At 43.9% G+C, this 21,860-nt stretch overlaps 1 protein-coding gene across 5 annotated transcripts in view; it reads right to left on the reverse strand.

Moving 5' to 3' along the window:
* LOC144600015 (gamma-aminobutyric acid receptor subunit alpha-1-like) overlaps window positions 1–21,860 on the reverse strand; it is a 31,166-nt gene that overhangs the window by 7,281 nt on the left and 2,025 nt on the right. For all 5 annotated transcript variants that reach the window (XM_078411334.1, XM_078411335.1, XM_078411337.1 and 2 more), the window contains exons 3-9: window positions 15,748–15,851; window positions 12,524–12,591; window positions 10,082–10,302; window positions 8,532–8,614; window positions 5,958–6,101; window positions 1,790–1,942; window positions 559–761 (exon numbers count right to left, since the gene is read on the reverse strand). In XM_078411334.1, coding sequence (XP_078267460.1) covers window positions 559–761; window positions 1,790–1,942; window positions 5,958–6,101; window positions 8,532–8,614; window positions 10,082–10,302; window positions 12,524–12,591; window positions 15,748–15,851 — 976 coding nt within the window. The remainder of the gene's footprint in view (window positions 1–558; window positions 762–1,789; window positions 1,943–5,957; window positions 6,102–8,531; window positions 8,615–10,081; window positions 10,303–12,523; window positions 12,592–15,747; window positions 15,852–21,860) is intronic.

The raw sequence follows: 21,860 nt of genomic DNA on the forward strand, positions 1-21,860 counted from the left end.
CATTGTGTGAAAAGGTTACCCCTCAGCTTCCTATTAAATCACTCCCCCCCTCACCTTAAATTATTGTCCTCTGGTTCCCGATTCCCCAACTCTGGGTAAAAGACTCGGTGCATTTACCCTATCCATTCCTCTCGTGATAATCCATATCCCTCCATTCCCTGTGTATCCTCGTGCCTATCTAAAAGTCTCTTAAATTCCACTAACACATCTGCCTCCACTCTGCCAATGACAAGTTAAATGGCTGATAATACACAGAATTAAAACGTACGCAAGCAAGGTTTCTGTATGCTTTCGACTGTTCAACAATGACTTGGTTTATAAGACCAGTACAACGTTGTTGATAGGCACAAAATGCTGGACAGGCAGCGTCTCTGGCGAGAAGGAATAGGTGACTTTTCGGGTCGGAGGCCCTTCTTCTGAGCTCCAGAGATGCTGCCTGTCCCGCTGAGTGACTCCGGAATTTCGTGTCCACCTTCAATGTGAACCCGCAACCTGCAGTTCTTTCTTACATGACTTTGTTGCCCTTAATTGAAGGGGAATTACAAGCGGGCACTTTACCTTGTCAGGAAGTAAGCTCTTGCCATCCCAGGCCCAGCTCCGCTTTGTGAAGTAGTTCACTGTGGCAAATTCAATCAGTGCGGAAAACACGAAGGCATAACAAACGGCGATGAACCAGTCCATAGCCGTTGCATAGGCAACCTTTGGGAGTGAGTTCCTGGCGCTGATACTTAACGTGGTCATTGTCAATACAGTGGTGACTCCTGGATAAAGTAGAATAAGAAACATGTCACTGGAATCATTTTGTGTAATATACGAAGTCTTCCTTTGTTTTTTCTTGTCACAATATGAAAAGACTGAAGGAATAGATTGTATAAGAAAATAACTGCAGATGCTGGTACAAATCGAAGGTATTTATTTCACAAAATGCTGGAGTAACTCAGCAGGTCAGGCAGCATCTCGGGAGAGAAGGAATGGGCGACGTTTCGGGTCGAGACCCTTCTTCAGACGGATGTCAGGGGGGCGGGACAAAGGAAGGATATAGGTGGAGACAGGAAGATAGAGGGAGATCTGGGAAGGGGGAGGGGAAGAGAGGGGCAGAGGAGCTATCTAAAGTTGGAGAAGTCAATGTTCATACCGCTGGGCTGCAAGCTGCCCAGGCAAAATATCAGGTGCTGTTCCTCCAATTTCCGGTGGGCCTCACTATGGCACTGGAGGAGGCCCATGACAGAAAGGTCAGACTGAGTCTTTTACCCAGAGTTGGGCAATCGAGGACCAGAGGACATGGGTTCAAGGTGAAGGGGAAGAGATTTAATAGGAATCCAAGGGGTGACCTTTTCACACAAAGGGTGGTGGGTGTATGGAACAAGCTGCCAGAGGAGGTAGTTGAGGCTGGGACTATCCCAATGTTTAGGAAACAGTTGGACAGGTGCATGGATAGGACAAGTTTGGAGGGTTATGGACCAAGCGCAGGCAAGTGGGACTAGGGTAGCTGGGACATTGTTCGCCGGTGTGGGCGAGTTGGGCCAAAGGGCCCGCTTCCACACTTTATCAATCTATGACTCTATGACTAATAAACTACACACGCTTGTGAGATAGATTCCAATCCCCTTCACTATGTAGAGTTTAGAGATACAGTGCGGAAACAGGCCCTTCGGCCCACCGACTCCGCACTGACCAACGATCGCCCCGTACACTAGTTCTAGACCTAGACTCTCCCACTAGTGGAAACACCGTATAAATTCATAGTAAAGTATCATCAAATTGAAGCAGGTTTTTCCAGTTCACTCACCAAAGACAGTTCTTGCAGGGACAGATTCCCTATTCAACCAGAATGACACTTGTGAGAGAATGACTGTCATAATGCAAGGTAAGTAAGTCTGAATTACGAAGTAACCAATTTTTCTTTTCAAGTGAAAGTGAGCAGTCATAACCACATATTCACCTAGAAATTCAAAAAGACTGTTAGAACGAAACAGCTTACAAAATCTTGGTTCAAGATATCCACCCAACACTTGAGAGTAACAATTTTCGACAATTCATTCATATCCACTATGAATACAGCAGAATAACATTTAGGTGCGAATACATTCAAAATATTAACAAAATTAAGGTTGAACGCATTGAAAGAAAATGCAAAAGCAAAGACCACAAAAGGCTGCTAAACAGAATGAAAACTAAAATGATGAAAATGCCTCGTATCGCCAACAGAGAGAGAAAATGAACAAGCTTTTTCAAGGCGAGAGGAACAATAGAAACAGATTGTGATGGGTTTGTGGAACGAGCTGCCAGAGGAGTTAGTTGAGGCAGGTACTATAACAGTATTTAAAAGACAGTTGTATAGGTACATGGTTTGTATAGGAAAGTATTAGAGGGATCTGGGCCAAACGCAGGCAGGTGGGACTTGTGTAGATAGGGCATCTTGGTCGCCATGGACAAGTTGAGCCAAAGGGCCTGTTTCCTTGCTGTATGGCTCTAAGCTGTATATCCTGGACTTAGCTCACTGTCCAGAGTCACTCCTGAGGTAAGCGTACGCCCACATGTGCTTGTTCCAGATGTGGAGAGCCTTGTGAATTTACACATCCACTGCTGACATGTGACTGATGATATTTGCTGAGTTGGCGTCGGGCCGAAAGGCCTGTTCTTGTGCTGGACTGTCCCATATTCTATGTAAATTGTCCTATTAAATGTTCTAATACATAGACAGCATCCATTTCAATGTGCTCGCAGTCAAATGCTTTTTTTATGGATTGTTAGATATATCTCACCAGAGGCACTTAAAAATTATCCATAGAGATTTAAATTATTGGAACAACCAAAATTGCAAATAAATGTTTGTTTAGTTTAGAGACACAGGCCCTTTGGCCCAGTGGGTCCGTACCAACCAACAATCACCCATGCGCTAGTCCTATCCTACAAACTGGGGACAATTTTGCAGAGGCTAATTAACCTACCGACCTGCACGTCTTTGGAATGTGGGAGGAAACCGGAGCACCCGGAGAAAACCCACACGGTCACAGTGAGAACATATAAACTCCGCACAGACAGCACCCGTGGTCAGGATCGAACCCGGGTCTCCGGCGCTGTGAGGCAGCAACTCTACCGCTGCGCCACCGTGCTAACCTTCACACTTCATATAATCGTATCTTTTCTTCATTTGAGACAACCTTCTAGAGTTTAAGAGACTTTTGGATAAGCATATGGATAGGCTGGGAATGGAGGGGTATGGATTATGGATAGGCAGATAAGAGTTAGTCTTGAGGTTATGTTCAGCACAGACATTGTGGGCCGAAGGGCCTGTTCTATGTTCCAGATATGTTTTTCTATTAATTGTTCGAATACGTAGTCAGGTGACTGAAGGATGAAATCTTTTAGACTATTGTTTATTTACTACGTTTATTTATAGAATGCGTTGTCGTGGAGAATGAAACAGATTGAATTTTGTATTTGCTCTTTTGAGTACTTTGAATTTTTAAGCCTGACCTTTCAGTAAAATTTCTCAGTAACATGACTCAAGCATCATGTTCAGCTGAGACTTTCGAAAACTGCCGTAGAAGCAGGAGAATGATACTCGATTTTTGATATCTGAAATTTAATAGATTTCTTGATTCTGTATAAGAAGGAACTGCAGGTGCTGGTTTACACCGAAGATAGGCGCCAAAATGCTGGAGTAACTCAGCGGGTCAGGCAGCATCTCCAGAGAAAAGGAATAGGTGACGTTTCGGATCAAGGCCATTCATCATTCTGTCCCGAGATGTCACCGATTCCTTTTCTCCAGAGATGCTGCCTGACCCGCTGAGTTCCTCCAGCATTATGTGCTTAAATTCCTTGATTCTGTTGTGTTCATTGTTTCAAAATCAAATCTATGAAATTTTGCTATTGAGTGCATGCAGGTTTACTAGGTTAATTCCCGGAATGGCGGGACTGCCATATGTTGAAAGACTGGTGCGACTAGGCTTGTATACACTGGAATTTAGAAGGATGAGAGGGGATCTTATCGAAACGTATAAGATTACTAAGGGGTTGGACACGTTAGAGGCAGGAAACATGTTCCCAATGTTGGGGGAGTCCAGAACCAGGGGCCACAGTTTAAGAATAAGGGGTAGGCCATTTAGATTGGAGATGAGGAAAAACTTTTTCAGTCAGAGAATTGTGAATCTGTGGAATTCTCTGCCTCAGAAGGCAGTGGAGGCCAATTCTCTGGATGCATTCAAGAGAGTGCTAGATAGAGCTCTTAAGGATAGCGGGGAGAAGGCAGGAACGGGGTACTGATTGAGAATGATCAGCCATGATCACATTGAATGACAGTGCTGGCTCGAAGGGCCGAATGGCCTTCTCCTGCACCTATTGTCTATTGTCTATTGTCATCACTTCTGGAGCTCATTGGAATTTTTGAAATCGTACATTTTGGTTGCAAAACAATCCTTTATTATCAAATGCTAAAAAAATGTATTCTATATTTTATGTTAATTTGTGTAGGTTAATTGACTTTGGGTAAAAGTGTAAATTGTCCCTAGTGTGAAGGATAGTGCTAGTGCATGGGGATCACTGGTTGGCAGGGACTCTGTGGGCTGAAGGGCCTGTTTCTGTGCTGTATTATTAAAGTAAAGTCTAAATCTAAAGTAATATCTGTAACATCTATGTTCATTGTTACTGGTCTGGCAACAGGTTCTCCTCATTTATGGCCTACGGGTCCTATGTGATTCAATGGGAAGAAAGAATACACTAACTAAGGGTTGGGGTAAATTGACGTGCTGGATGTGATCCGTGTTGTATCAATGCAGGTTTTCTTTACACAGACGGTGGTGGGTGCCTGGAAGTGATGGCTAAAGCAGATACGTAGGTGGCATGTAAAATACTTTTGGAAAGGCACATGGATAATCAGGGAATGGAGGAATATGGGCTATGTGTAGGTAGATAGTGATGGTCTTGACATCGTGTTCAGCACAGACATTGTGGGCCGAAAGGTCCTGTTGTTATGCTGTACTGTTCTGCAGGTCTGCATATATTAAACTGAGATGGTTATGGAGAAGATTCTAAATACAAGCATGTAGAGTCCTAAGCAACGTGTAGGATATAATGTGTGCAATACAAACAGGGTTGCACAGCTGACAAAGTTGCTGCCTAACAGCGCCAGGGACCTGGGGCCTTGGGTGTTGTCTGTGCGGAGTTTGCACGTTCTCCCTGTGACTGCATGAATTTCCTCCAGGTTTCTCCGGTTTCCCCCCACATCCCTGTGTGAATGGCCACTGCAAACTATGCCACTGTATGTTTCTTTTTTTCCTAGTCAGATGTGCAGCACTTTGGTCAACGTGGGTTGTTTTTAAATGTGCTATACAAATAAATTGACTTGACTTGACTTGACTAGTGTAACTAACCCTAGGGCAGCTTGCAGCTCAGCGGTATGAACATTGACTTCTCCAACTTTAGATAGTTCCTCTGTCCCTCTCTTCCCCTCCTCCTTCCCAGTTCTCCCTCTATCTTCCTGTCTTCACCTATATCCTTCCTTTGTCCCGCCCCCCCCCCCCCCCCCCCTGACATCAGTCTGAAGAAGGGTCTCGACCCGAAACGTCACCCATTCCTTCTTTCCTGAGATGCTGCCTGACCTGCTGAGTTACTCCAGCATTTTGTGAATAAATACCTGGTGTGCAGGGCGTGGATGGGAAAGTGGGATAACAGAGAACTAGTGTGAACAGGTGATCGATGGTCGGCGTGGACACGTTGGCTGAATGACCTGCTTCCATGCTGTGTATCCAAACTAAACTGCAGCCAATAATTTAACATGCGAGGAGTTTAAAAGTTCATAAAATGTGATGATATTAAATTTATGATTGCTCTATTATAAAAAAATACCCATAAACATCTGATTAGCTGTTCAAAGAGAAAAGTTAATAAAGATGATGTGGTGAATTAACAGTAAATTGCAGAACATATTCACCTGCAATAAACAATATACCAACCTGTGCTAGATTTGATAATGACTTTGCCCACACTTTGTCCCATTAAATCATACTGATTGAGTCGAGAACCATCTTCAGCCACAACTACTGATTGGGAAGCTCCATGTGTCCATGTGTACACGACCTCTGATATTGTGTAGGCATCTGTTTGAAAACAGACGGTGAACTGGTTTAATTATCAACTCTCATTGAAAAGTGAAAACAGGATTGCACAAATAAAAACCGTACATCACCTGTTCCTTTTTCTCCGGAGATACTGCCTGACCCGCTGAGTTACTCCGGCACTTTGCGTCTATCTTCGGCCAAGAATAAGATTGGTTTCCTTTTTGTTTACTTGGTGTGACTGACCGAGATGGATTTCATTCCCCCTTGCCAATTTGCCATCACATTAATGTTTAATAATGTTGTGTTTCAAATTTAGGTACCTCTCCGCTATGCATTTATTTGCATTCTGTACGGGTGCCAAACCAAGTAAAGACTTACAGTTAAATTAATTTCTGCAGGATAGTGGTCCCAATTGGTAGCTGTACAGCCAGAGAAATTATTCACCTGGGTCCATTTGCCACAGAAGAACTCATAATGGATCAACATGCTCCATAATTTGTGGTTTTGGAAGACCCAAGGGACCATTAAGAAGCAAAATCTACAGCTTCGAGGAAAATATTATTTGGCTTCCATCCAGTCCGGAACGTAGATCAATTACAGGGAGAATTTGTTTCACAAACAGGGCTGATCAACTTTTGCAGTGTAAGATAATAACATAAAATGTAGATCCTGTGCATTCATCTTAGGAGAATAGATAAGATGAATGGGCTGTGGAGGTCAAGTCCATGAATATTTTTTGATTAGTACGAGTGCCAGAGGTTATGGGGTGAAGGCAGGAGAATGGGGTTAGGAGGGAGAGATAGATCAGCCATGATTGAATGGCGGGGTAGACTTGATGGGCCGAATGGCCTTATTCTGCTCTTAGAGCTTATGAACCTATGAGTGCACAGTCTTTATCCCAGGGTAGGGGAATCAAAAACAAGAGGATGTAGGTTTATGGAGCAAGGGGAAAGAATTGGGAAAAATGTTCCCAATGTTGGGCAAGTCCAGAACCAGGGGCCACAGTCTTAGAATAAAGGGGAGGCCATTTAAAACTGAGGTGAGAAGGAACTTTTTCACCCAGAGAGTTGTGAATTTGTGCAATTCTCTGCCACAGAGGGCAGTGGAAGCCAAATCACTGGATAGATTTAAGAGAGAGTTAGATAGAGCTCTAGGGGCTAGTGGATTCAAGGGATATAGGGAGAAGGCAGGCACAGGTTACTGATTGTGGACGATCAGCCATGATCACAATGAATGGCGGTGCTGGCTCGAAGGGCCAAATGGCCTGCTCCTGCACCTATTTTCTATGTTTCTATGTTAATTAGCAGAGTGTGATGGGTATATGGAACGAACTGCCAGAGGAGGTCATTGAGGCAGGTACTATTAGAACATTCAAAAGACATTTGGACAGGTACATGGATAAAGCAGGTTTAGAGGGATATGGGTCAAATGCGGGGGAAATGGGACTAGATTAGATGGGTCGGGCCGAAGGGCCTGTTTCTGTGCTAGTATGACAAAGTAGGCTGAGAGGCCTATCTGAATGAAACCAAACCAGTAATTAACAACCACACAGATAACAATTAATATTTTACAATTTTGCAGAAAACAATCTAAAATCTATATATAAATGTGATTATGTCAGAAGATCAAATAGCATCAGCATACTATATACTGTCTAAATATAGAATAATATTTTGTATTAATTACCCAGTTCAAGACCAGCCTTAAACTTGCACAGATGAAATATTCAATTAATTATTATCGTTAGACTTTACTTTAGACTTTAGTGATACAGTGCGGAAACAGGTCCTTCAGCCCATCGGGTCGGCACCGAACAACAATCACTGTCCAACACACCAGGGGCAGTTTTACAAATTACCAAAGCCAATTAACCTGCAAACCTGCACGTCTTTGGAGTGTGGGAGGAGACCGGAGCACCCGGAGGAAAACCCACGGGGTCACGGGGAGAACGTACAAATTCCAAACAGACAGCATCCGTAGTCAGAATCAAACTCGGGTCTCTGGCTTGCTGTAAGGCAGCAACTCTACCGCTGCACCACCTTTGCCCTAATGTATGATTGGACAATATGTGACAAAATAGTGCACAGAGCTCAGTGAAAAGGTTAAGAAATAATATATAAAGTTCAAATGAAAGCAATTAAGCTAATCATCGAAGCAGTGGAAGGTTAAATGGAATCTTAACTCCAAGAATTTTTTTTAGAAAGAAAACACAATAGTGATATTTCCTATTTAGATAGTGACCACACTTCCTTTAAAATAACCACTGAAGGAAGAACTTAATTTGAGCTACTATTTAAAATTAGGATAAATTTATTAATGTTAAATTGTTAAGCACCTGTTGATTGTCTCATACTTGATATGCGTCACTGAATTTAGATCTGACATCATTTTGGTTGAGAAACTGTATCATATCTGAGATAATATCCATCAAAGTGAACATCTAACCGTGTTTAACGTCCTTGTACTTACAACTGCCGAACTTCAGAGGACAGGCATGGGCATCCATGGGGAAATCTTCCAAATGCATTGGACACTCTGCACGAACTGTCAACCTGGATAAACATAAATAAAGGATGGAAAGTGATATTAAAGAGTTTAAAAGCCCTTAAAGTATATATATATACATATCTGAAGAAGGGTCTCGACTCGAAACGTCACCCATTCCTTCTCTCCAGAGATGCTGCCTGTCCCACTGAGTTACTCCAGCATTTTGTGTGTGCCTTTGGTACACAACACAAAAAGATTTAATAAGAACCCGAGGGGGCAATGTTTTTACACAAAGGGCGGTGGGTACATTGAATGAGCTGCCAGAGGAGAAAGGTGAGCCAGGTGCAATCACAACATTTAAGAAACATTTGGCCAGGTACATGGATAAGATAAATTTTGAGGGATAAGGGCCAAATGCGGGCAGGTGGGACTAGTGTAGATGGGACATCTCTCTCCGTTCAATTATGACTGGTCAACAAGAATAGTCTAAGTTCATCGATTTTTGACGGTTTCCCAATGGCAATATGATATATAAAATATTCAATTAATATATCCAAGTAGAATTTCCCACTGAGGTGAATTCAGATGAAAAGTCCCCTTCATGAAAGTTTTTAATTTTGTTCTGCGATATAGCAGTTTTCCAAATCCCTTATTGTGGCATTGTTCAGTTTCAAGGAAACTGAGTCCTTCCCATTCACTAGAATTATGTAATTTAAATAGATCAGTTTGAAGATAGACAGCTGTCTAAAACCACACTTCCATGAAGCACCAGTCCACCAACACTAAAATAGCTGAAAATTTACATCCATTTTATATCGACAGCTACACTGGTATGGAATCTATGTAATGTTTTTCAGAAGCATGCCAAGGCATTTTGCATTGCATGAATTACCCTTGTGGTAACGGGACATAGGCAACAGAAGTGAATCATTTTGATGGTATTGACTGATCGAACCTGGGTCTCTGGCACAATGAGGCAGCAAATCTACCGTTGTGCCACCGTGCCAATGAATTCATAAAAGGCACGGTGTAAACTACCAAACTAGATTTTTTTTCCCAGTTTTGTACATCAGTTCAGTTCAGGTTAGTTTATTGTCACGTGTACATTGAAAAGCTTTTGTTGCATGCTAACCAGCCAGCGGAAAGACAATAGATGATTACAAACGAGCCATTCACAGTGTACTGATTAAAGGAATAATGCTTAGTGCAGGGTAAAGCCTGTAAAGTCTGATCAAAGATAGTCTGATAGTAGTTCAGGTTGCGCTAGGATAGTTCATCTGGCTGATAACAGCTGGGACGAAACTGGCCCTGAATATGGAGGTGTGCATTTTCACACTTCTGTACCTCTTGCCCGATGGGAGAGGGGAGAAGAGGGAGTTGCCGGGGTGCGACTCGTCCTTGATTATGCTGCTGGCCTTGCCGAGGCAGCGTGCGGTGCAAATGGACTCAATGGAAGGGAGACTCACTTGTTTTGCCAAGCATATCCAAATGATAAGAAGTTAATGTTAAGTCAGAAGAAATCATTTGCTCACCTCATTGTGTATAAAAGCGTTCCATCGTCAGTTATCCTCAGCAGTTTGTTGGGCATGGTCATGTTGTGAGCCACTGATTTCTTCCCGTTGTGGAAGAAGGTGTCTGGGGTCCATATTCTGCTGGCCATCAAATTATTTAAACGTAGAATGGTCATGGGCCCTTTAAATTTCAATCTCTCATCCTCCCAGCTCTGACGAAAAAACACGTCTATTGTGTATTCCTGCAGAAACCATCAACACAATGGCCATCATAAGCCCATTAGAACAGTATAAAGGAAAACATGGTGACTTACAAGTCATTTCACTATCAGTTACAAAGCGATCCCTCATGACAAAGGGAAAGTGATATGCTTCCTGAGATCTTATGAGAGGAGATCTTATCGAAACGTATAAGATTATTAAGGGGTTTGACACGTTAGAGGCAGAACCAGGGGCCACAGTTTAAGAACAAGGGGTAGGCCATTTAGAACAGAGATGAGGAAAAACTTTTTCAGTCAGAGAGTTGTGAATCTGTGGAATTCTCTACCTCAGAAGGCAGTGGAGGCCAATTCTCTGAATGCATTCGAGAGAGCTAGATAGAGCTCTTAAGGATAGCGGAGTCAGGGGGTATGGGGAGAAGGCAGGAACGGGGTACTGATTGAGAATGATCAGCCATGATCACATTGAATGGCGATGCTGGCTCGAAGGGCCGAATGGTCTCCTCCTGCACCTATTGTCTATTGTCTATTGTCTATTGAATTGTTAAGATGCATATATCATTTCATTTCTCTTCACTAAACATTGTGCCAGTCTATTATAGAGTCATAGTGTGGAAACAGGCCCTTTGACCCAACTTGCCCATACCGGCCAACATATCCCAGCTACACCATCCCACTTGCCTGTGTTTGGTCCATATTCCTCCAAACTTGTCCTATCATGTACTTGTCTAACTGTTTCTTAAACGTTCGGATAGTCCCAGCCTCAACTACCTCCTCTGACAGCTCGTTCCATACACCCACCACCCTTTGTGTGAAGATTCCTATTAAATCCCCTTCACCTTGAACCTATGTCCTCTGGTCCATGATTCATCAACTAATTAATAAATAATTTGTTCTGCATTGTGAAGGAACATATTATCTCCATGTATCCCATTGACGTAAGCACCAAGTGCCGGAAGTACTTTGCGGGTCAGGCAGCATCTGTGGAGGGAATGGACAGGTGATGTTTTGGGTTAGAACTCTTCTTCTGACTAGTTGTAGTATGGGGGGAGAAAGGTGGAAAAGAGAAGTTGGGGGGGGAGGGCAGCATCTCTGGTTGAAAAATAATAGGTGATGTTTCGGGACACAACCCTTCTTCGGACCTGAAACATCAGCTATTCTTCACAAGAGATGCTGCCTGACCTGCTGAGTTACTCTAGCACTTTGTGTCTATCTTTGGTATAAACCAGCACCTGCAGTTCTTTATTTGTACATGTGATAGGTGGATACAGATAGGGGATCTGTTTGGCAAATGAGTGGAATTTCTTGGGTCTCCATTCCATTGAGGCAGGTACAATTATACCTTTGAAAGTCACTTGGACAGATACACGAACAGGAAGGGTTTGGAGGGATTAGGTCTCCTGCCCAGAGTAGGTGTATTGATGACCAGAAGACATAGGTTTAAGGTGAAGGGGGAAAGGTTTAATAGGAATCTGAGGGGTAACTTTTTCACACAAAGGGTGGTGGGTGTATGGAACGAGCTGCCAGAGGAGGTAGTTGAGACAGGGACTATCCCAACGCTTAAGAAGCAGTTAGACAGGTATATGGATAAGGCTGGTTTGGAGGGATATGGACCAAGCGCAGGCAGGTGGGACTAGTGTAGCTGGGACATGTTGGCTGGTGTGGGCAAGTTGGGCCAAAGGGTCTGTTTCAACACTGTATCACTCTATGACTCTATAACTAGCTCAATTAGGACCTGTTTCCATGCTGTAGAACTCTATGACTCTATGACTACACTGACAGGCCTGTTGGAAACCTCGCTGGAAATGATGGAACATATTAAATATGCATGGAATAAATTCATATTCTTCCCAAAAGCTGACATGTTGCATCAATTCAGACTCGTTTTGTAACCTGGGGAATATGATATGGGTTGTGTTAGCTCTTAGGGCTAACGGACTCAAGGGATATGGGGAGAAAGCAGGAACGGGGCACTGATTTTGGATGATCAGCCATGATCATATTGAATAGCGGCGCAGGCTCAAAGGGCCAAATGGCCGATTCCTCGTCTTATTTTCTATGTTTCTGTGTTTCTACTCAACATTTAAAAGCAAAGTGGGTGTGACAAAGCATTTCAACTGAAGCTTGCACGCTGAACCATCTGACAGCAAATATAAATAAAATATAGCACGACTGCTACGTGCATTAATTGCCAATTGTATTTATTGTTCAAAGTGAGAGGAAAAATATATATATTGACACTTACCATGTCTGTGTCCGAAACCGGCCCGAAACTTGTTACGTAGATATCCGTCTTGACTCTTGTGATGCGCTCTGACAAAATGACCAAACCTAGTTTTAGTTTAGAGATAAATTAGCGCGGAAACAGGCCCTTCGGCCCACCGAGTCCACACCGGCCCACCGAGTCCACACCGACCAGCGATCCCCACACACTAACACTATCCAACACACACTAGGGACAATTTACACTTAACCTACAAGCCAATTAACCTACAAAATTGTACGTCTTTGGATTGTTTTTGGATTGTGCGAGGAAATCCGGAGCACCTGGACAAAACCCACGCGGGCCACGAGGAGAACGTGCAAACTCCGTACAGACGGTCCAGTAGTCGGGATTGAACCCGGGTCTCTGGCTCTGTGAGGCTGCAACTCTACCGCTGTGCCACTTTGATCAGCTTTCGCTTTGCTAACTAGCCTATGCTGCAGAGAAAGTGCTACTGTTTTGTGCAAGGTTATTTCAACGTCAAGCGACTCATCGTTCAATAAAATAGGTAATCCGTGTCGATCATTTTGCACTCAAGGTCTAAAGACGGGATTAGCGGCTACTGCCTCTCGGAACTGGCCCTTGTACCCCGGCGACTTGGCAAAGTAAGTATGTGTGGGACCGTTAAAGTGCTCGCATTTAGCTCAGCGCAAGGGAAATACCGATGGAAGACACAAAATGCTGGAGTAACTCAACGGGTCAGGCAGCATCTCTGGAGAACATGGACAGATGTTGTTTCGGATTAGCACCCTTCCACGGAAGAACCCACCCATGTTGTCCAGGGACACTGTCCCCTCCCGCTGAGTCACTCCAGCACTTCGTGTCTTTACCTGGTAAACCAGCATCTGCAGTTCCTTGCTTCTACATTCTGGTTATAGAGAAGGTGCTCTATTCTCTGGATAAGCTCAGGTTGAGGGCTCATCAAATACAATAAATCATTGCGGGCAAGGTGTTCACTTAAGGAAAGGCCAAACGCAGGCAGGTGGGAGTAGTGTAGGTGGGGCATATTGGTCGGCACGGGCAAGTTGGGCCGAAGGGCCTGTTTCCACGCTGTATGACTCTGACTCTAAAACGGGGACACAACGCCAGCCCTTTGTATATGTAAAGATGGGCCGGGGGTGGTGGGGGGGGGGGGGGTGTAGGGGGGGGGGATACTGAATGGATAGGAAGGGGAACCTACAATCGCATGAACTGGTTGAGGTGATTTCCATTACTGCATTTAAGGGGCAGTCAGGTAAGAACATAAAACAGAAAAGAGCGCACACACCTGCCCAGGTGAGCTAAAACAAACCCTCTTCATAAAGGTAGACACAAAAAAAGCCGGAGTAACTCAGCGGGTCAGGCAGCATCTCTGGAGTGAAGGAATAGGTGACGTTTCGGGTCGAGTCACAAATGACCAAGTGACCCATTTGGGGTAGTTATTTGTCTCGACCTGAAACGTCGCCCATTCCTTCTCTCCGGAGATGCTGCCCGATCCGCTGAGTTACTCCAGCATTTTTCTGTCTATCTTTGACGTTGACCAGCATCTGCAGTTCCTCGTGATACGGAGGCCTTTTCCATAAAGATCTCTTCAGAGTGAAACGTCCATCGCTATTCTTTATCCCGCAATTTCACATTTTGGCCCGAGGAATAAGCCCATTCACCCGCATGCCCCGATACCCAACCCGGAAGGCAATGTTGCAGGCGGCCACCTGATGAAGTACTGTGTAGTTTCATTGTGGCATCCTCCAAACGAGCAATGCGATACCCTGTTTATAGCAAAGATAGTCACAGGGTGCTGGAGTAACTCAGCGGGCCAGGCAGCATCTCTGGAGAACATGGACAGGTGACGTTTCGGATCTAGGCCGTCTGAAGAAAGCTAATGGAATGTTGGCCTTCATAACAAGAGGATTTCAGTATAGGAGTAAAGAGTTCTTCTGCAGTTGTATAGGGCCCTGGGAAGACTACATCTGGAGTATTGTGTACAGTTTTGGTCTCCTAATTTGAGGAAGGACATCCTTGTAATTGAGGCAGTGCAGCGTAGGTTCACGAGATTGATCCCTGGGATGGCGGGACTGACATATGAGGAAAGATTGAAAAGACTGGGCTTGTATTCACTGGAGTTTAGAAGGATGAGAGGGGATCTTATAGCAACTTATAAAATTATAAAAGGACTGGACAAGCTAGATGCAGGAAAAATGTTCCCAATGTTGGGCGAGTCCAGAACCAGGGGCCACATTCTTAGAATAAAGGGGAGGCCATTTAAAACTGAGGCGAGAAAAAACTTTTTCACCCAGAGAGTTGTGAATTTGTGCAATTCTCTGCCACAGAGGGCAGTGGAAGCCAAATCACTGGATGGATTTAAGAGAGAGTTAGATAGAGCTCTAGGGGTTAGTGGAATCAAGGGATATGGGGAGAAGGTAGGCATGGGGTATTGGTTGGGGACGATCAGCCATGATCACAATGAATGGCGGTGCTGGCTCGAAGGGCCGAATGGCCTCATCCTGCACCTATTTTCTATGTTTCTATGTTTCTATGTTTCTATGATGCGCAAATCTCCATTGAACTTTGCCCCTCTCGATTTAAAACAACATCCTCTGGTCTTTGACATTTCGACCCCAGGGATAAAAATTCTGATTGTCTACCCCGTCTATGCTCAAGTTCCTTCAACCAATAACCAGGGCTTGTGGGATTAGGCTTGATGTTCATCCGCAGCATCACCCGTTCCTTCTCTCCAGAGACGCTACCTGTCCCGCTGAGTTACTCCAGCATTTTGTGTCTACCTCTGTACCCCACATAGGTTTAAGGAGAAAGGGGAAAGATTGAATAGGAACGCAAGGAGCAACATTTTCCACACAGAGGATGTTGGGTATATAGAAGGAGCTGCCGGAGAAGGTAGTTCACACAGAAACTATCATAATATTTTAAAAAAAACATTTAAACAGGTACATGGATAGGAAAGGTTTAGCAGGATATGGACCAAATGCGGGCAGGTGGGACTACTGTAGATAGACATAAAAATGCCGGAGTAACTCAGCGGGACAGGCAGCATCTCTGGAGAGAAGGAATGGGTGACGTTTCGGGTCGAGACCCTTCTTCAGGCTCGTGTAGATGCGGCACCTTGGTGGGCATGGGCAAGCTGGGCCGAAGGGCCTGTTTCCGTGCTCTATGACTCCGTACAGTTGCCCAATGGCCATCATGTTTAATTTACACGCCGCCATACAGACCTCCCAGTCCTGGTCTCAAGCGGTTGTCATATCCATCGAGAAGACTGTCCAGGATTCTGGTGAAGATTGTTATGTTGTTCTTCGCTTCTTCCGACATCTGAAAGCTGTGATGAGGGTGGTAGAGAAGGGGAGAATGGAAGGGATAAAATACGAGACGTACATTGTATGAAATGTTTGCCACCCCTGTCATTCCATGTACCTTGAATCCACAACAAAGAAATAAACGGTCTAACTAGACACCCAAGCAAACTATCACCTACATCACATCAGTCTCGACCCGAAACGTCACCCATTCCTTCTCTCCTGAGATGCTGCCTGACCCGCTGAGTTACTCCAGCATTTTGTGAATAAATACCTTCGATTTCTACCAGCATCTGCAGTTATTTTCCTACACCACCTACAATCAGTTACAGTGTAGTTTAGTTTATTGTCACGTGTACCGAGGTACAGTGAAAAGCTGGGTCAGTCAGCAGAAATACAATACGTGATTACAATCGAGCCATTTACAGTAGTGGATAGATACATGATAAGGGAATAAATAGCGTTTAGTGCAGGGTAAAGCCAGCTACGTCTGGTCTAGGATAGTCCGAGGGTCACCAATGAGGTAGATAGTAGTTCAGGACTGCTCTCTGGTTGTGGTAGGATGATCCAGTTGCCTGATAACAGCTGGGAAGAAACCGTCCCGGAATCTGGAGGTGTGATTATTAGTTACCCTGCGAATACATTTTGGAGAAAGATTTCGAGTAGGTTTTGGAGCACTGCACACACACTTGTTAAGGCCTTTAAAAACAGAATTGAAATAATAAAAACGGAAAAGATAAATGCATTCTCTAAAATGCATTTTAGAGAATGGATGTTGTTCAGGATATACAGAAATGAACGAGGAGCATTTCTTTGGGATAAGTTTGAGAAACAGGAATCGAATATTTGTTCATTGCAAAGCATCAAACTGCAAAAGAAAATCTGCCTATAAATCACAGGAGCATTTTGTTTCAAATTCAGAATAGAATATCTAAACGATGGGTTAAAACAAAAACAAAAAAATTTCTACGTTAAGCCCGTAACTGGCTGTAAAACTATATGGAATATTTATGGGGTCTCATTCAACAAATATTAAATATATAAGTCGTTGTTCTTCCAGCAAATTAGAAGGACTAAGTCAGTCAAGACACAATTCTCGGGATGTGTAAGGAAAAAACTGCAGATGCTGGTTTAAATCGAAGATAGACACAAAATGCTGGAGTAACTCAGCGGGTCAGGCAGCATCCCGGGAGAGAAGGAATGGGTGACGTTGAAACAAGAATTCCTTCTAATTCCTTCCCAGCAGTTCGTGAAGAATATTCAACAAGGTACTAAATGCACATTGTAACGATGAAATCAGTCAAATCAACAGGATTTTGAACCTGAAGTTTTCGACCCTTTATTTTCTAAAAAAATGTACTACTTTTACTTGTACTTTCATATATTAATGGAGACGTCGGGTTTTCGATGTACGCATGTTATTCATTATCCTTAGTGCTGCTACATTGTGAGCGGCCGTTGTAAATTTCCCCGGTGTGGGACGAATAAAGAAATATATTAATAGCTCATAACACACTCTCTGTGGGCACTAGACAGCGAAATATCTACAGCTAAACTCTTGGGGCGAAAGAAAATGAAACAGCGAACCAAATAATGAACGACGCACCCCAATTTAGAGCATTACGAATAGATTCCTAATGAAACGCACTTTAATTCTAGGCCAATATTGGCTTCCTTTACTTAATGCGGTTACTACCTTAATGTTTCACGAAACATTTAGGCTTCTTGGATAGGACAGGTTTGGAGGGATATGGGCCAAATGCAGGCAGGTGGGACTAGTGTAGATGGGGCATGCTGGTCGGTGTGGGCAAGTTGGACCGAAAGGGCCTGGTTCCACGTTGGATGACTCTACGACATTGGTGGTATAAGAAAATAACTGCAGATGCTGCTACAAATCGAAGGTACTTATTCACGAAATGCTGGAGTAACTCAGCAGGTCAGGCAGCATCTCAGGAGAGAAGGAATGAGTGACGTTTCGGGTCGAGACCCTTCTTCAGACTGATGTCAGGGGGGCGGGACAAAGGAAGGATATAGGTGGAGACAGGAAGTTAGAGGGACACCGGTTCATCAGTAAGACAATAGACAATAGACAATAGGTGCAGGAGTAGGCCATTCAGCACTTCGAGCCAGCACACCATTTAATGCGATCAAGCTTTTTGTGATCTTAGCATCTCCCAACGTTTTAAGATAAGGAATTACTTTTGAAGTGCGGTGGATTTGGGAAAAGCCAGGGAACTCATTCTTGGCGAGCACGATAGGAGTGGAAGGAGTAACACGGCAATCCCACATGTTAGACACAAAATGCTGGAGTAACTCGGCGGGTCAGGCAGCATCTCCGGAGAGAAGGAATGGGTGACGTTTCGGGTAGAGAACCTTCTCTGGGCCCTCCCTCCCACTAGTGTCGGTTTGAGGGATAAATATTGGTAAGGGCATACAAATATTCCCACTGTTCTTCTGAATGTGGTGAGATCCTTTGCCTACAACTCCCATGACTAGATGGTGGTAATTTTGCTGGGTGGACCTAGAGAAGCGTCTCGACCCGCAACGTCGCCCATTCATTCTCTCCAGAGATGATCTGCATGTCCCGCTGAGTTACTCCAGGAATTTTGTTTCTATCTTCCTCTCAAACCAGCATCTGCAGTTCCTTCCTACCCCACCGCAGAAGTGAAAAGTGAAAAGCTTTGTTTCTCGTGCTATCCAAGTGCTTCAGATGTGCATAATACAATCTACAGTTGCGATACACTATACATAAACACAATCAAGAGTAGTATTATAGCTAGAGCAACGGGTGCAGAATACAGTTCTCAGCGTCGTAGCGCACCAGTTCCCATTCTCACAACCCACCATTCTTACATTTAAGAAGATAATTCGCAGCCTTCGTTAGATTAGACAATAGACAATAGGTGCAGGAGGAGGACATTCGGCCCTTCGAGCCAGCACCGCCATTCAATGTGATCAGGGCTGATCATTCTCAATCAGTACCCCGTTCCTGCCTTCTCCCCATACCCCCTGACTCCACTATCCTTAAGAGCTCTATCTAGCTCTCTCTCGAATGCATTCAGAGAATTGGCCTCCACTGCCTTCCGAGGCAGAGAATTCCACAGATTCACAACTCTCTGACTGAAAAAGTTTTTCCTCGTCTCCGTTCTAAATGGCCTACCCCTTATTCTTAAACTGTGGTCCCTTGTTCTGGACTCCCCCAACATTGGGAACATGTTTCCTGCCTCTAACGTGTCCAACCCCTTAATAATCGTATACGTTTCGATAAGATCTCCTCTCGTCCTTCTAAATTCCAGTGTATACAAGCCTAGTCGCTCCAGTCTTTCAACATATGACAGTCCCGCCATTCCGGGAATTAACCTAGTAAACCTAATTGCTATACGTGTCGAAGAGCTGGATAGAGCTCTTAAGGATAGCGGAGTCAGGGGGTATGGGGAGAAGGCAGGAACGGGGTACTGATTGAGAATGATCAGTCATGATCACATTGAATGGCGGCGCTGGCTCGAAGGGCCGAGTGGCCTCCTCCTTCGCTTATTGTCCATTGTCTATTGCTGGTCGAAGAGCTATTTATTCTGTATGAAATGCACGAAATAATAGATGATAGTCACAGAACGTTACACCAGGAGATCAAATCTGTTTAGAAGTGGAATTCGAGATATGGGGAACTGCAGATGCTGGAATCCTGAGCAAAACACAAAGTGCTGGAGGTACTCAGCGGGTCAGGCAGCATCTGTGAAGGGTATACACAAAACACTGGAGTACACTGGAGTACTTCAGAAGACCCGAAACGCCACCTATTCCTTTTCTCCAGAGATGCTGCCTGACCCGCTGAGTTACTCCAGCTTTTTGCGTCATCTTGGTTTCAAACCAGCATCTGCAGTTCCTTCCTACACACGTAGCATCTATGGAGGGAATGGGTAGATGGTTTTTCGGGCCGAAACCCTTCTTCAGACCACTTTGGACTTGGTACGGAACTGAGCGGAATGAAAATATTTTCTAAACTAGAGAATATAAAAATGACAATTTCTAGGGTAATGTCGATTGACACCAAGCCAAATATGAAACATGTTCTTCAAAAAGTGCAGTATGCCTTTTTACATAGGTGCATAGTGTTTTATTTGGTAGGTTATATATACGCACACATATTCCAGTCTGAGTAAGTCATATCCAAAGTCAATCATAATCTAAAAGGTACACGCCAGTTATGAATCTAATATTCAAAGTAAATGGAAAACTGAAAAAAAAGTCACGAGAAGTAATGGTGCACATTGAGATTCAACATGCATAATTTACACAGAATCTGCTTATTGTTCAGGAATGACGGCGGGGGGTGGGGGGGGACTTGATAAATCGATTGACCTTTGCAAGGGGAACGGTTCTCGTGTTGTGTTTGCGTATGCCATACATGATTGTTTCGATGCTTATACAAGGAACAACCTCACACCAAAAAAAACCAAGCTCACTAGGGCACTGAACAGATTTTAACATCAGGTTATTAGATGAAGAGGCTTGACTTTCGGCATACACAGTTCCAATGCCAGATATCCATCAACGTGATTTTTTTGTTTTTTGGTACTGCACATCTATTAAAGTGCCGAGAGAGATCTAATCTGATCTGGATTATAGGCTGTAATGCTTTTTTTCCCCCTAGCACGCCAGGAAGACCTTATTTTGTGGAAACACTGTACACCAACTCCATCTACAGGCCAGCGGAACAGCGACAACGGGAGACGGACGGTCTCTGTGTTAATTAGTGTTCCCCAAAACTAATTGTGTACACGTACAGAGGATACACGCTAAATGCTGGAGTAACTCAGCGGGTCAGGCAGCATCTCTGGAGAGAGGGAATGGGAGATGTTTCGGGTCGAGACCCTTCTTCGGACTGAGAGTCAGGGGGAATGGGAAACGAGAGATATGGACGGCGTTGTAGGGAGATGCAGAACAAATGAATGAAAGATATGCAACAAAAAAGGAAAGATGATAAGGGAAACAGGCCATTGTTAGCTGTGGTCCAGGTGAAAACGAGCACAGACAATGAGACTCAACAAGACGACTTTGAAGCTGGTACGAATTGGGTGGGGGAGGGATGGAGAGAGGGGATGCAAGGGCTACTGGCATTTGTACAGATTAACACTGGAGTTTAGTCGACCAGCATCACAACCCCATTTCTGTACGTGTGTACCTGTGTGTGTGTGTGTGTGTGTGTGTGTGTGTGTGTGTGTGTGTGTGTGTGTGTGTGTGTGTGTCCGTGTGTCCGTGTGTCCGTGTGTGAAGAAGAGAGGAAGTGGGGTGTGCGGTGGAGTATGTACAGGCATATTAATACTCATAAAACAAACCTGGCATCCAATATGACAAGCCTGACACAAGATCCTACATAACTATGCTTGAAGAAATCCTATACTTATTCCTGGCACTGAAACGCCCTCCCGTCTACATTGTTCGTAAATGACCCGATGAGAGGTTATGTTTCAGCAACCTTTCATTCCTGTGAAAGGCTTCTGGATATCATACTTAGTCGGTGGAGTTAAGCAAGGGAAATACTAGCAAATGGTAATTCACAGTTCTTACGTTCTATGCAGATTCATAAATGTTACATTCAGGATTCAGGATTCAGGATATCTTTATTTGTCATCCAAAAAACAGGTCTTTTGGACGAGATTTCGTCACCCACAGTCCAACAATAAGAGTGATAAAATAAGCAGATTACACAACCCCAACCAACACAAAACACACACAAAAAAAAAAAGAAACATCCATCACAGTGAGTCTCCTCCAGTCCCATCCTCACTGTGATGGAAGGCCATACTGCTTTGATAAAAATATAACTTATGTGTGGTAATCAATTCTTAATATAATTATTGTCCCATCACTTAGACAAGAAATCATATGATATCGTTCGCTTGGGTGATACTTGCTGAAATAATTTATAAAAATAATTTCATATATATATATGGGTCTGTATATATATGGCCTGGGTACTTATATATATATATATATATCTGGGTCTGCCTTCTCATTTGGCCCACATCTCT

Source organism: Rhinoraja longicauda, chromosome 14 (genome assembly GCF_053455715.1).
Source record: "Rhinoraja longicauda isolate Sanriku21f chromosome 14, sRhiLon1.1, whole genome shotgun sequence".
Taxonomy (NCBI): Eukaryota; Metazoa; Chordata; class Chondrichthyes; order Rajiformes; family Arhynchobatidae; genus Rhinoraja; species Rhinoraja longicauda.